The 15,697-nt window shown below is 35.7% G+C and overlaps 1 protein-coding gene and 1 pseudogene across 1 annotated transcript in view; one reads left to right on the forward strand and one right to left on the reverse strand.

Moving 5' to 3' along the window:
- The window catches only part of LOC146164322 (RAB11-binding protein RELCH homolog), a 66,051-nt gene that overhangs the window by 15,556 nt on the left and 34,798 nt on the right, over nucleotides 1-15,697 (forward strand). Inside the window, exon 4 of the mRNA XM_083382874.1 lies at nucleotides 5,917-6,104. Coding sequence (XP_083239000.1) covers nucleotides 5,917-6,104 — 188 coding nt within the window. The remainder of the gene's footprint in view (nucleotides 1-5,916; nucleotides 6,105-15,697) is intronic.
- LOC146164324 (uncharacterized) lies at nucleotides 7,550-10,965 on the reverse strand (annotated as a pseudogene).

The following is a 15,697-nucleotide window of genomic DNA, read 5'->3' on the forward strand; positions in this document are numbered from 1 at the left end:
ATTGTTACGTAACAATTCCTCTTGTTTCGAAACAATGTGATCTTCCAAATGCAGGTCATGTCGATTGCCAACAATGAGCACAGTTGATTTGTAAAGCGTACAAAGCTGTGGGACAGTGGAAATTATGTCAAAAAATTGCTCTTGATAGATATAATGTACTGTTTTATTCCTTGAGCTACAAGTAGCGTTGAATAATAATGCTAGTTGTAGGCAAGCTAAAAATAGATAAAAATGTGATTCGATCGAATTAGTTGTTCTGCAAATAGTGGTACGCGGTGTCACTACAGAGCGTCCAAGTGGTACGAAATCGTAAAAAGGTTGGGAATAAGTTGAAAAACTATATAACTTCTTAGCACATATTATTAACACTTTACATGGTGTTAAAGTTACGAAACTCATTCAAAATTTAGTAGTTGTTTCTATTTGTTAAACCAACTGTATCTCATTTTTTTTTCTTCACTGGTCAGCTGATTTGCTCGGGGTTATTTTGATTCTGTTTGTTTACATTTATAATTTAACCCACGTGGTAAGTTGGAAAACATATTATTTCTTTGACCTTTTTCACGAACAACTTAAATGGTAGTTTTTTGTTTCAAATTTGAGATTTTCCCAGTATTTTGACCCCAAATATGCTAAAGTTTTTTGTCCAGAATTTGTATGAGCGCAAAATCTGAAAAAATTTCGATTCTCTCTTAGTCTTGTTTTATATATATGGACATTTTCTAGGGGAGCCATGTAGTTTTCAAAAATTTCAGGTAATTTGTTGTTTTTAAACCTATGTACTGTACTGTAAATATCTTGGAGTTTTAGAATTGTATGGTGTTCATAAAGGGGTAGTACCCTTGTTTTAGGAGGAGAGTTATTAATTATTTTAATTGCCGTATTTTGCAGCACTTCTAAGTGTTTAAGTGCTGATGGGTATGCCCTACCCCAGCTTAAAATACAGTATATATTGTAAATGTGTGTTAACAAGGCTGTAATAAAGCAGATGCAAGGCATGTTTGTCTAGGTAATATTTCATTTTCGATATTATACCAATTGCTTTCAAAACTTTTTGTTCAATCATTTTAATATGAGGTAGCCATGTTAAATTTTCATCAAAATAAATACCTAAATATTTAGTTTTGGTTATTTGTTTAAAGGTGGTTGGTTTTGTCATATCATTAGTAGGGATGTTTAAAGTAGAATCCCAAGGTATTCCAGAATAATAGGTTTCGGATCTAGAATAACGAATCCAGAATAGGGAATCCTAGTATATTTTTATTAAATTATTTAACCTCAATTTTGTTTGGGGAAGGGATTAATCTTAATCTACCCTTCAGGGCCCATAATCACAGCAATAAATCGCCCAAACAATTTGCTAACATGTGTACAAATAATAAAAAAATCTCAAAGTTACTATTGACATAACGAATACTTGACAATTACACTGTGCATAACTGCTTAACCTTGCTGAATATTGGCCTAAAGTTGACCTTAAGTAGCCCTATAGCCAGGGTTGCCATACCGTGCTTATTTCTAAGATTTGTGCTTATTTTAGAGTTGTGTGCTTAGTTTGTCTTATTTTAGTTTCTAAAAGTGTTCTTTATCAATTATTTTAACATTTGACTTCATTTATTTATATTTACCAAGTTCTTTAACCCAGATTATAACAGCAATGCATTAAATTATATAATAACAATGAGTTGTGATTGTTCATTCTAAATCAAAAAAGTAAATTGTAACCTATAGAATTGTGGTAGCTTGTTTTAGCAATTAAGTAAACTTTCGGCTTGACACAAGGACTGACATTTTTGTGACAGTACAGACAAAATGTTACTGAGAATGAGTCAGCATAAGCACGTTTTCTGTGATAAACATGAAAATGAATTTTTAATGTCAAACAAAGTCGAAAGGAAGAGCTACGATCATTGCTGTTATTGTGATTGTGAAACCAGCCAAGAGGCTATGAAAACACGATATGATACTACAAAAAAAATTCCTAGAAGCATTACAGTAAATCATTCAATAAATAATTTTTTTACAAGCCATTAACTCAGCCAAGTGAACTAAACTTAACTACCAGGCAGGGTCAGCTTCAGCCGTTTCATGCTGCAATGCACCACGGTTTAAAACAGGGGTGGGCAACCTATGGCCCGCTGGCCGGATCCGGTCCAATCTATGGCCCGCGGGCCGGATCCGGTCCGCCAGTAAATTTCATCCGGCCCACGACCTGTTTCACAAGCTGGACAGTGAACACGGCCAATTGGCAATGTCTCATGTTTTAACTATGTTAAATAGAAAAATGCAAAAAATTTTCGCGCTTTGCGTGAGTCGTATTTCCTTGCCCTTTAGCTATATTTGCGTTATTGAGAGGGCTTCTCAGACCAAAGGCTGACGTGCGCTTGGTAGCTATATCGAAATGGAAATATATCAAGGCCAGTCAAAAACTTGCTGAGTTTGGTTTGGCCCGCGACTAGAAAAAGGTTGCCGACCCCTGGTTTAAAAGGTGCACAGCAGGGATCGGCAACCCCCGGCACAAAAAAGAAAAAGTGGCATGAGAAATGATTTTCCCGGGCACGCCAAATGATTTAACGCCCATGTTGTATCACTGAAGAAAGTGCAACCATTACATCAGGGGCGGGCAACCTTTTTAACACAAGGGTCAGTTAGGAGGAAATTTAATGCTTACAGGAGGGGGGCCGCACATCAAATAAACACTAATTGATATTTTCAGCTTTTACTAGAAAAACACAAGTACAAGCGAATATGAAATATCATAGCAGACATACATGTGGATGTTCAAATAGAAGTTAGTGAGAAGGCTGATGCTGGATATTTTGAACCAACTTGTCAATGTTTGGTTCCAGGCCAGATGTGCATAGACACAAACTATTTAACAGCCTTAATTCAAAACCAGCTGTTAAACATCTCAGTCAATATGCGCGGCAAAAGTCGTACCAGACAAGTGTAATTGTTGCAAAACAATTCTTTATCATACCAACCTGACACAAGTAAAACTTTATGAATAAAGATTGTTTTGTAATATATGCTTCCCATTCGGGTTCAACAACGGCATTAGTGTAGCAGTGTAGCCTATGGGTTACATCGCACTTTCCCACAGGAAACTGAAAGAGCAAAAGTTCCAACATTGGTGCACACAAAATTATCTTATTTAGGGAAAAATATCTGGAAGAAGGCGAAGGGCCGCATGCGGCCCGCGGGCCGCACGTTGCCCGCCCCTGCATTACATCATTAACATTACATTATTACTACACTAACACTAGCGCTAACTAAACGGTTGTACACATTTAAAGTTTGTGTCACAAATTAGTGTCTTAACTGTTGTATTTAACACTATTGTTGGTGGTTGTTAAACTTGTTGTTTACGACTAATCGTTCGTATTACGTCAATATACTCTAACTTAGCTTGATGTTTATGCGGCGTTAAAGCCATCAAAGCAGGGCATTCTACATTGAAAGTAAGCATGTGTTTTTGGTCGACTGAGAAACCAAGCTCAAAACCAAACTGATATTATTAACACTTCTAGATTTCGGGTGAAAAGCGTCAAAGTATGTTCCAAATTAGCAGGCACAGTATTGTGGTCGGGACAGTTCGTTTTTTTCAGCAGATTTAGGTTATCTTTACAGAATTTAACTTATAAAATTAGGTTGATTGGCACCTCCCAAGATACATAAATTAAATGTCAGATCATTTGTAACTGAAATGTCAGATCACAGCAGTGCTGCGAAGTCGGATTCGGGTCTCGAGTAAGACAAGGTAAAACTATCCGAGTTAGACATGTGCGCATAATCAGTACCAGATTTCCAAACTGATAAGGGAGCGAACTGTAAATTGATAGGTGGGAATAACATATGGTGGCACATTTTCCATGACCCATATTATTGGATTGCTGAATATCCATCTTATTTTAGTTACGAAAGTCGTTGAAATACAAGATGTCTGAGCCGGACTTGGGACTCAATGAAATTGCACATTTAGCCGAAGTTGGATTCGGGTTGTTTATAACCGACTTCGCAGCCCTGGTTGCCAGTGCAAAATCAAATATAGAAAGTTTTCTTTGGCACGCGAGTTGTTGATATTTTGAAATTATTCATAAACTGGCACACTGTATGCAAAAGGTTGCCGACTCCTGGTGTACAGGTTCGTTCTGGCGCAAAAAAGTAAAAAAAAGACAAAGCTTGCATTAAATAGGGGTGGTTAACTTGCCAATTTCCACCAAGTAAATGCATTTTTTCAAGCTTGGATTTCATCCCCGGAATCCTGGATCTGCCCCTGGTCTTTAGTAGCGTGCTTGTTTAAAATAATTGGTTATTTTAATTTTGTGATGATTGCATTATTTGACTTATTTTCTAACTCATTTAAATTCTGTTGGCCGGGTAAATAACCAAAATAGTACCTATTGGCTATTTGCCAGACACACACGAGTACGCATACACTATTTAGAAATTATATATCGATTTACCTCCTAGTTATCCAGGTAAATAGCCTTTTACCTAACTAAAATGCCTAAACCCAGTTTCTATTTTTTCGTTCGAACGCCAGTCAAACCAAATTTTAATGCGATAGATTATACAAATGTAACCATTTTCGACTTTTTTCGGTAAATTATACATATACAAGCTAAAAACGACGATTTTGTATTTTGCTCCCATTATAAATTGAGGCTATTTGGGAAACATTTGAGCGCACATGAATCTGAGTTGCACAACCTGTATAATTTCTATGGACTTTGGTCTCCAGCATTCTGCCATACTGCTGGAAACACAAGACTTTGTTTCTATTTACCATATCGACCGGTTTCTCGCTCAAGGGGAAGCAATGTGAGGGACGTCTCTCTGTCTCTTTGCTGTGTTTTATGCCGGCAACAGAGCGGCAGACAAACTTTACCGTGTATTATGTAGATTTAAGTCATTTGTTTTTATCTAATGATCGAATTTAAAAACCTTGGTCAAGGCTACCCATCTTACAGTCTGTGCTCTAAAGCAGCCCACCAAAAATGTATTATTAAAAAGCAAACTTTGAAATTTGTATAATAGGTGAAGTTGCTTTGTGGATGGATAGTTCAACATTTTATGTAATAATGATTTAGAGCCCACAGTTGAATAAAAACTTGTTCAGCGGTGCAAAATTGGGGTAGAATTATACTATGGTAATATGCTTTACTTCTTGGAAAATACCAATAGGGAAGTTTCACCTTTATTCATTCAAAGGTTTTAAAGTCAATACATTGATAATATTTGGGGTGATAAATAGGGTGAATATTATTTGACCTGAAAATTAAAATTTTGATTAAATTTGACGTAAAAGTCTATATTTTTTGGCCAAATTTTGACTGATTAGAAATACATTGATTAAAACAACATTGTTATTTGGAGTACTGGATTAGTGTCTTAGCATTGTAAACTACACATTTTTAATTTTTTACTGACTACCTGTCAAACACAAATCAGTTATTTTTTTGGGTTTATACAACACTTATACTATAAAATTCAAAACTAACTGAACTACAATTTCCAAAAGCTGACTCTACTTTTATTAAATTTGTAAACGATTTATGTGCGTTTTTAATCGATTTTGACTTTAAATAATTTTGACAAGTTTTGACGTAACTTGTAAATGTTGACTAAATTTTGAGTTGTTTTGACAAGTCAAAAAATAATTGTTCTACTGATAAATAACCTATTTAAAATGTGTTATGCTGGTTCTTTTGTCTAGTTTTCTTTGTATAAAAAATTATCCGCAGAATAGAGGTTACAAAATTGATGGTTTTGATTAATATAAAGTAATTTTGACCTGTTGTAAGCTATACCATTCATGTTAAAATAGGACCATATTTTTATTACATTTTGAAAACCTGGCAATTATGCAGATAGACATTTCTATTTTTAATTAGTTTCACTTACCAAACACAGAATGTCTTTGTGGCAAGAAGACAACAACTTACAGGCATACCAAAAATTCTACTCAGCAAGAAGGAGACAACCTCGATACAATAAATGCTGTAGAATTGAAGGCTATCAATTATCTTGTTAATGAATATTTATTGAAGTACAACTTTAAACTTTCATCAATTGCATTTTCAGATGAAAATTCAGAGCAAGTAAGTTGTTTTTCAGTATTAGCTTAAATCCTATTTTTAGACTTATATTTAATTTTAAACCAACTCCATTACAAGGCTGACATTTTACATTTTTTTTTTTAAAGAATCGTGCAAAAACTATTTTTTTTTTACTTTATTCTTAACATATTTCTTGTAACACAAACAAATACCAAATAAAAAAGCATTTTATTTGCAAATTGAAAATAACTTTATTGGCTAATTTTAATTTATAAAATACTTGCAACTATAAAACAATATTTTTTTTTTTTTCTGGTTGTTGTGATCAGAAATCCTACCTTATGTGTGCCACTTTCTTGTTCAGATTTAATATTTTCATAAAAAATTATGCTTCCTGCTTGATTTCCCATTATGTGTCACATAAAAATCAGTATCATAAGTTATCAAAAGAATTGGACCACATTTAGGGGATCTGCAGACACCCCAAAGTTACTAGGCTTGCTAAATCTGTACATTTATATTTAAAAACACAGAAACCTTGGAGTTTTTATATTAAACAATGGCAATAAAGCATCACTTATCTATTTTCCAGTTTTATATAACTTTTATTTCACCACGTTAATAAAAACACTTCGATTCAACGAAAGCCAATGAAAAAATACACTTAAAATCCAAAATAACGCTTCCTGGTTGAATCGCATTCTTTTGGCAGAAATAACATTGGTATCGTCATTCTTTCTTCGGAGTTGCTTTTTTATTTTTAAGGGTAGTAATGACGCATTTGACATCACAACCGAGCAGTGCAGACACTTCGCACAATTATGGCCGTCTCGTCTAACTTTTGTGAAGCCAAAAGAGACGTAACTCTCACCATTTGCGAGTTTTCGACATTTGATAACACAAAACCTTGTTTAAGCTTCGTGTAAAAACGTATTTTGAATAGTAAACTGCTTTGAAAGTATGTTCAAATCAACTATCCTTCGCTCTGTAAAGCTTGCTTTCACTACTTAACACAATTAATTTTACCCCAAAATTGAATCAATGGAACAACAACAATTATTTTGTGAAAAATATGTTCAAATGCTTGTAGTAATTTTACTCTTATTCCAACTTGCGGTTTACAAACTAAGAATATGCTGGTTAAACGTTCCAAAGACAAACTGAATAAACAGGAAAAACACAAATGTTTGTTGTATGTGACGTAACAATAATTGGCAATTAGGCGAGCAGATAAAGAATTGCAAGCTTGACGCCGAGTGTTGCAAAACTTTTTTACGAATAGCAAGTAGTAACGTGTAAGAAAAAATCCGTTACAATAGGTCAAAGAAGATTTAACACTACAAGTTTGAGTTTAACTAAAAAAATTCAAAATAGTGTCACAGGTTTTGCAATACCACGACATTGCTACAGACTTATGCTCGTGGCCCCCCAATGACAGCTCCGTGGCCCCTCAGTGGGGCCGAGGGCCACAGTTGAGAAACCCTGGCCTAAAGAATGGGAAAGCGATTGGTCTTGACAATGTATTCACTGAGGAGCTGAAGCACCTTGGCCCAAACACCGTGGATTGGTTGCTCCAGCTCTTTAATAACTGCCTTGCCACAATGTAAATACCTAAAGTGTGGAGAAGGTCAAGGGTCATTACACTTTCAAAACCGGGCAAAGACCCTTTGCTGGCAAAAAGCTACCGTCCCACTTCCCTTCTGAGCCATACTTTTAAGCTGTTGGAACGTCTTATACTCAATCGGCTCACCCCATTCATCGAAGAACACCTCGTGCAACAACAGGCCGGCTTTCGGCCAGGCAAATCGATTGTACAGCTCCTAAACCTCACTCAGTATATCGAGGATGGGTTTCATAACAAAAAGATAACAGGCACTGTCTTTGAAGATTTTACAGCTGCATATGACACTGTTAATCATCGCCTTGCTGTCCAAAATCTTAGACATGACGGATGACCCAGCACTCACCGGGTTCATGAGCGTCCTGCTCAGCAACCAACGCTTCTTCGTTAAATTCAACGGAAAGAGAAGTCGTGTTCGAATTCAACGGAATGGTCTTTCTCAGGGCAGTGTACTTGCATCTCTTCTGTATAATATGTATACTAATGACCAACCTATGGACTCGCACACAAAGCGATTTTTATCTTGAGATATGTGCTTCGAAAACATTGAGAAGACCCTCACGACCGCCCTCAAGGAGCTGGAATGCTACTACACTACAAACCATCTGAGAGCCAACCCTGCAAAAAGTTTGTGCGTTCCATCTAAAGAACAAGTACGCCACCAAAAAACTTAACATAGCTTGGAGTGGGCAATATCTGGAGCACCGTCAGTACCCTACCTACCTTGGTGTTACATTATATCGTACCCTGACATACAAGGAACATGTTAGGAAGACCAAAGGCAAAGTATCAACCCACAATAACATTCTGCGGAAGTTAACGTCCTCGCAGTGGGGCGCTTCACCTCCAGTGCTGCGAACATCTGCATTGGGTCTCTCCTACTCAGCCGCCCTCCGCCTGTTCAGTCTGGGGAACATCGTCACATGTCCAGTCTATAGATCCTGTCTTGACTGACAGCTGTTGTCTAATTACAGGATGCTTAAGGCCAACTAACACCAGTTCCCTCCATCTGCTGGCAGGGATCGGCCCTCCGGAAATCCGCAGGGATGCAGCCAGCAAAGCGGAACTTACTAAACAGATGTGCGATCCACGTCATGTGATTTATGACCATCAACCTGCATCGTGGCAACTCAAGTCCAGAAAGAGTTTTTTGCATTGGGTGGAGCCCCTAAACCAGGGATGTCCAACATTTTATTATAGGGGGCCGCATTAACACTTGAAATAATTTAATGGGCCGCAGAACCTATTACATTTCAAGATTAAGTATTGCTCTTTAGAGTTATAACGGGCCTTTAGAGCAGTGGTTCTCAACCTGGGGTCCACAGACCCCTTGGGGGTCCGTGAGAAAGCATTTGGGGGTCCGTGATTACATTGATGAATTTTGTGGAACAAAAACTTTTTACTTGCATTTCTCTATTTAAATGCACATGTTTCAAGTTCAGGCCCGCGGGAATAAACTGTGTCGGTATGCATTAAAATAAATCTATGCTGCTGCGTGCTGCCTATACAACAGTGTTTACATTCACCTTATACTACAATACTACATCTACCACAACGCATGTCGATTACAGTAAAATTAGGATTGGGTCTATTACGTAATAGAAAGCATGCTGTGCAAAACTGCACTGTACTGGTAGGCCAGTAGATATGTACTGGTAAGCATATAGGTGAGTGGTTTGCATAGTTATAGTCAATATTAGAATGAAAACACCAGGATGTAGTTAAATAGATATGAGGAATAATTTCTATATCCCAGAGGAAAACCGCTTGGTGAAAGGCGACTAAGTCCTAACAGTGCGAGGCGTAACTCCCGCTAAAACCCTCTGGCCCTCTTCCCCTGCTGTGCAGATGTAGCGGGTTGGTCGTCAGCCTATCTTGTCTTTATTTATATATTTTTCCCCCTTTTTTCTAGTTTCTTTATTTTAGTATTATGTCAATTGTTTATTCCAGTTTTATGCCAATGCTTCACTGTATTCAAATTTTGTTCGTTCTTTCGTAGCATAATTATTACAATAGCCAAAACTATGTTAATTGAATTTCAGGCAAAATTTGGGTAGGGGTCCGAAGAATTAATAATTTGTCTAAAGGGGTCCGTGACAACAAAAAGGTTGGGAACCACTGCTTTAGAGTTACATATATATTTTTTTTACCCATACTATACTATTAGTGCGCCCCCCCTAAAAGCTGACTGGTACATTTTAATTAGGCTAATATTGAACGTTTATAATACTACTTGGGAGTGAAAATGACTAGCGGGCCGCACAAAAATTTCAGACGGGCCGCAGGTTGGTTGGACATCCCTGCCCTAGACCAAGAAGTGACTTTGTGGAGACTAATTGCCTCACCCGGAGTTGCCTATTGGGCCCGCAGAGGTGCTACCGCCCGGCTCTAATGCAGGATGGAAGATGTGGGGTTGTTTGAACCGACTGCGAACTGGCATAGCACACACAAAATGTACGCTGGAAAGTGGGGTTTCCTACAGCCAGCGGAAAGCACATTGTGTGAGCTAATAACTTTCTATTGGTTTAACTAATAACTTTCTATTGGTGTAACTAATAACTTTCTATTGGTGTAACCAGGTTGTTCAGAAGCGATTATTGTAAGAGCCTTGATCTTGTTTTCAAGGCGATCTTGAGTCAACTTCACATCCCAATTAATTGCAAAATGCTTCGGTGGATTTGCAGAAACTTTAAAAAAAAATTTGTGATATTTTTTTAATCTGTTCGCAAGCCTGAGCGCATGTGTCATTGATGTAGATAAAACAAAATTGTTTAAGTCACCCCCACATGATTTAATGAAAGATGACAGCAGCATTGTTGCAGAGTTGTCTGTAATTTTTAGCTTGTCTTATACTTTTGATACTTCAGTACTGTCAAGTGTATTCCTTCATGCTTGTAATGTCACATGATCACTCAGAGGTGATGTATGTTGCATTCCAGAGGTCCCAGTATCATGGGAGCACTTTCTGTTGCACTTTTTTGTAGAAAATGAAAGCATTTCATCGGAATTGCTGTCTTCCTCTTTTGCCAGTCTTTCCAAAAGCCTATTCTCGCTGCACACGGACTGCCTCATGTCGTACTTGGGCATCAAGAATTTGGTGGTTTCCACTCATGGTTCCGAATCTGTGCAGTTTTGGTCACGATAAAAGGCAATGTTGTCTTATTTTTTCTCAGCTGACAAAAAACGATTAGATTGTATTAAAGCAATTTTATTTGGTGCACCAATATCCCACAATTTATCCAAGATGATCATAAATTTACTTCTCTTTTCACCTGGGTCATTTTATGTTTTTTAGCTAGTTTAAGTAAAAACCAAGCATCCCAATATTTTTTAAACTTTATAATTGTATTCGTCTTTGTTATTGTTTTGATGCCTGCCATCTATTTGAATAAGGTATTAGGCCAATAACCAAACTAATAACAAAGCTAACAAAATTTATTTATTAATTCAATATCACTGAAATCATGGTAATCGATGCAAACACTCTGAAGCAAATACAGCAAGACCTGAAAGAAGTAAAAGTTTCAATGGGAACATTAAAAAACATTAAGAAGACGGTCGAGGAAATTATAAAGAATAAACAGTGGACACAAAAAATGAAATAATTATGTTACGAAAAGAACTTGAAGAGACAAGAAGCGAAATGGAAACTGTAAAGGAATGCAACGAAAAACTGAAAAGGAACTTCATAGCACAAAATATAAACTTGATAAATTGGATCAGTATGGGCGATGCGAGAACATAAGAATTTACGGAGTCCCTGAAACAGGGAATGAAATTGATGATGTCGAAGAAAAAGTAATGGATATTGCCAAACTTAATATCCATATAGAAAGTAACGACATTCAAAGAGCTCATCGGATAGGTCAAAAGAAAGAACAAAAGGAAAGTCCAATAATCGCAAGATTTATTTCGTATAAGAAAAGTAGATAATTTATCAAACAAAAAAGATCTTTGTCATCAAAAGGTATATATATTAATGAAGACCTTACCTCTACCAGGCATTGAAGCATCTCCAACATCAAACGGAGTAATAACTTTAAAAATTTGCAACAAATGGTATAAAGTTGATTCTCCAGAGGACTTACTTCAAACAGGTTTGGAAATTGACTGGTTAGAGATTGGGAAAATATATGAAGAACTTGCATAATGTTACAACAACTGGCTTTTTTCTCTTTCGTAATGACAGCAAATATACCTAAAAATATTAACATTTCAAATATTCTAAAAGAAAATATAGCAGTTGCACCTACTATGATGAAAACAGTTTAAATTATACTTTATGCAACAATGGCCAAAATAAACTTTTCATTATGCACATAAATATACGTAGCCTCTCGAAAAATAAACACAGACGAGAGGAACTATTCAATACTTCGGCTTTTAAGCCAAATATAATAATGGTATCAGAAACAAAAATTCGGAAGGATAATTGTAATTTTGACGTCAACTTGAATGGGTATGACTTTTTCCATAATGACTCACCAACAAATGCGCACCAATTCTACCCCACCTACAAATACATAACAGATGAGGAAACACAATGTGAAAACTTATGGATTTATATAGGTATAGACAAAACTCGAAATACGATTGTTGGTATCGTCTACAGGCATCCAGGTGTAAAATTTGATTTATTTGAGGAAAACTTTGTTCAAAATTTAGAAAAATTACAAAACGAAAGATCAAATTACTTTATAGGGGGAGATTTTAACATTAATTTGCTTCAAGGTACTATCTCCAGAAACACTAACAACTATATCACCAACATTCTAAGCACTAGAACAAACATTTACATCAACAAACCCACTAGGTTTCAACATCACCACAATGACTCCTTACTAGACCACTTTTACTCAAATGCAATACATCAGCAAATAACATCAGGTGTTCTAGAATATGATATCTCCGACCATCTTCCAATATTTTTGATAGCAAAAAATTCCATACACATCCAGGATAGGCAACATTTCAAACGAGACACACCAAAATTTAATACAGACCAGTTTTTAGAAGATTTAACCATCAAATTATGTTACGAGCAACCAACAACAAATTCCATCAATGATAAGTTTCTCTTTTTAATAAGCATGCACCTCAGCGCCCACTGACACGTAGAGAGACAAAACTTTTATTAAAGTCCTGGATAACAAAGGTATTTTAAAGTCGATTAAGGTTAAAAATAAAATGTTTCGCAAATGTTACAGGACAAACAATAAGGATCTAATTCTGGAATACAAAGCTTACAACAATAAATTAACTAGAATTAAAAAACTCTCTAAACAAATGCACCTTCAAAAACAACTGCAAAAGAGCAAAAGCTCCACTGAAACCTGGAAAATAATAAAATCATTACAAAACAACAAGGAGACAAATAAAATAATTGAAACAAGAACACACAATAACGTTGAACTACATTCACCAATTATGATTGCTACAGCTCTAAACAATCATTTTAATAAAATTGGACCAGAAATGGCAAACCAAATACCTTCATCACCGGGTTGTTTTAGAAACTATTTGAAAACATTAGACTCGCCTGTTGATTCCTTTTATTCTCACCTACTTCTGAATTAGAGATAAAAAAACTTTATTGTATCCTTAACCCAAATAAATTTAGTGGGCTGCATAACATTTCTCTGAAATACATTCAATTATCAGTAGATATCTTAACGCCCCTTTTAACAAACTTTTACAACACTTGTATTATTAACTCCGAATTTCCAGAATGCTTAAAAAGTTCTCAAATAACACCTGTGCCAAAAATAACACATCCAAAAGCACCACATGATTATTGGCCAATAGCAGTAACTTCAGTATTTGGAAAACTCTTGGAAAAGGTAATATATACCCAACTTTAAAAATTTTTCTCAAAAAACAAAACAATAACACAGCACCAACATGGTTTTAGAAAACATCATTCCACAGGACTTGCAACAGCACTGCTTTACGAAAATTTGTTACTAAACAAAGACAATTACAATCAAAGCTGTATAGTGTTTCTGGATTTGGCAAAAGCCTTTGACACTGTAGATCATCAAATTTTATTACATAAACTTAATCACTATGGTGTCAGGGGCCCACCTTTAACATTACTAAAAAGCTTTTTAGAAAATCGCCAACAATACACAAAAGTGGATTCTCACATTTCACCATGTCTAATGCCTGTATGCGGTGTCCCACAGGGATGTATATTATCCCCCCTTCTATTTCAAATATATATCAACGATTTGCCAGCAAACACTAAAATTAACTGCAGCCTATACGCCGATGATACTGTTTTCTACGCCTCCGATTTGAAAAGCCTAGAAAATATAATGCAAAATGAAATACAAAAAATTGAGGATTGGTTTTGTTGCAACAAATTATCAATAAATTATTCAAAAATGCATTTCATTGTGACAACCAAGTGGGACAAATGGTCTGACACTCTTGGACGAAGGGACCATCCGCTGGCATCTCGACTTCTGCCCCGTCATTTGAACTGGAATAATAAGATCATCCATACGAAAGAAGAAGAAGATCAAGCAGGTGAAACACACAGTTCAAGGTGGATGGGACAAGTTTCTATGGCCAAAAATGTTTATGTGGTCTGAACAGATGGGTAATGATGCTATTTTTCTAGATAAACTTGTCACATTAGTAATCACCCACAAATAAAACGACACAAAGGCGACAATTGCCCGAAAACTTTTTGCAACTGCAAAACCTTAAGATTTTCACCAAGGCAAGTTTTGCATCATAAAAAGTTATACCACTTTTCTGGTTTATTTTTACACTACTCAATCAGAAATGTGATTGGCGGACGCATTCTCCCGATTCATGGTCCTCCTAATGGGTACAACAAGATAAGTCTTTAAGTACTGTTAAAGTTGTGAATGATGCCACAGAAAGAGGGGTTAAAATTAAACACTGATTGTGCTGTTATATTAACCGACAATCCACAGCAACGTACAACTTGTTACAGGCTGTTGGAGATCACAGGCGATAATACCCAGATTTTCTAAAAAAAAACTTGGTTAAAAAATAAAAAAGCTATTCATTGATGTTTCCTTATTACATTTATTCAAGTATGACATTGTATACTTTTGTTATATTCCTTCTTTATCCACTGTTAATTAAAGTACTTCGCTTTTCATAAAAAACAATTTGTTAAAATATATTTTATTGTATATATGTGATAAATTAAATGAAAGCTCTAAAAATGGTGTGGAGTAGGGATTTGGGGGCTTTAAAAATACATTTTAGGTTACATAAAACTGGAAAATAGATTAGTGATGCTTTCTTGCCATTGTTTGATATAAAAATTACAAGGTTTCTGTGTTTTTAAAGAAAAACGTACAGTATCGTGTTAGGGGAAGTCCCAGATTTTAGCAATTTTAGTGTGGTAACTTTTGGGTGTCTGCGGTGAAAACTTTGTGTTATGTGACACATAATGAGAAATCAAGCAGAAAACATAAATTTTCAAAAAAAAGTTAAATCTGAACATCCCTAGCCATTACTGACCAGCTCTATCCATGCAAAGATGGAAAAATAATAACTTCTAAATCAACGCGTTCGCCTTCTGGCGTTCACCTTCTGCGCATGGGTGACCAGTACAAACAATAATAGATTTATTTTGCATGCTAATCGCAAAAGGAGAAAATTACATAACAAAAAGATGCAAAGCATTCATGACAAAACCCGATAACAATGTACACGTATACAGAAAGGGAAAATTGTTAGTAATCAGAGCAATTTTGAATGCAAAAACACTTTTAAACAATCGCTGTCCAAAAACCCTATTTAACAATTCGTAATAATTCCTAATGATAATAAGAACTCTGAGATTATAGGCTTATGGCAATTAACTAAATTAGGTGTTCACTATGTTGATAAACACATAAAACTACATATCCCCAAAACAAACCATCCCCAAACAATTTATTTCAAAATGTAAGGTTTATGTGTGGAATGGTTTCTTGAACAAAAATGTCAAATAAAAAAAAAATAAAAAAAAATTTCCACATTGTGT

Source organism: Ascidiella aspersa, chromosome 2 (genome assembly GCF_963924565.1).
Source record: "Ascidiella aspersa chromosome 2, kaAscAspe10.2, whole genome shotgun sequence".
Taxonomy (NCBI): Eukaryota; Metazoa; Chordata; class Ascidiacea; order Phlebobranchia; family Ascidiidae; genus Ascidiella; species Ascidiella aspersa.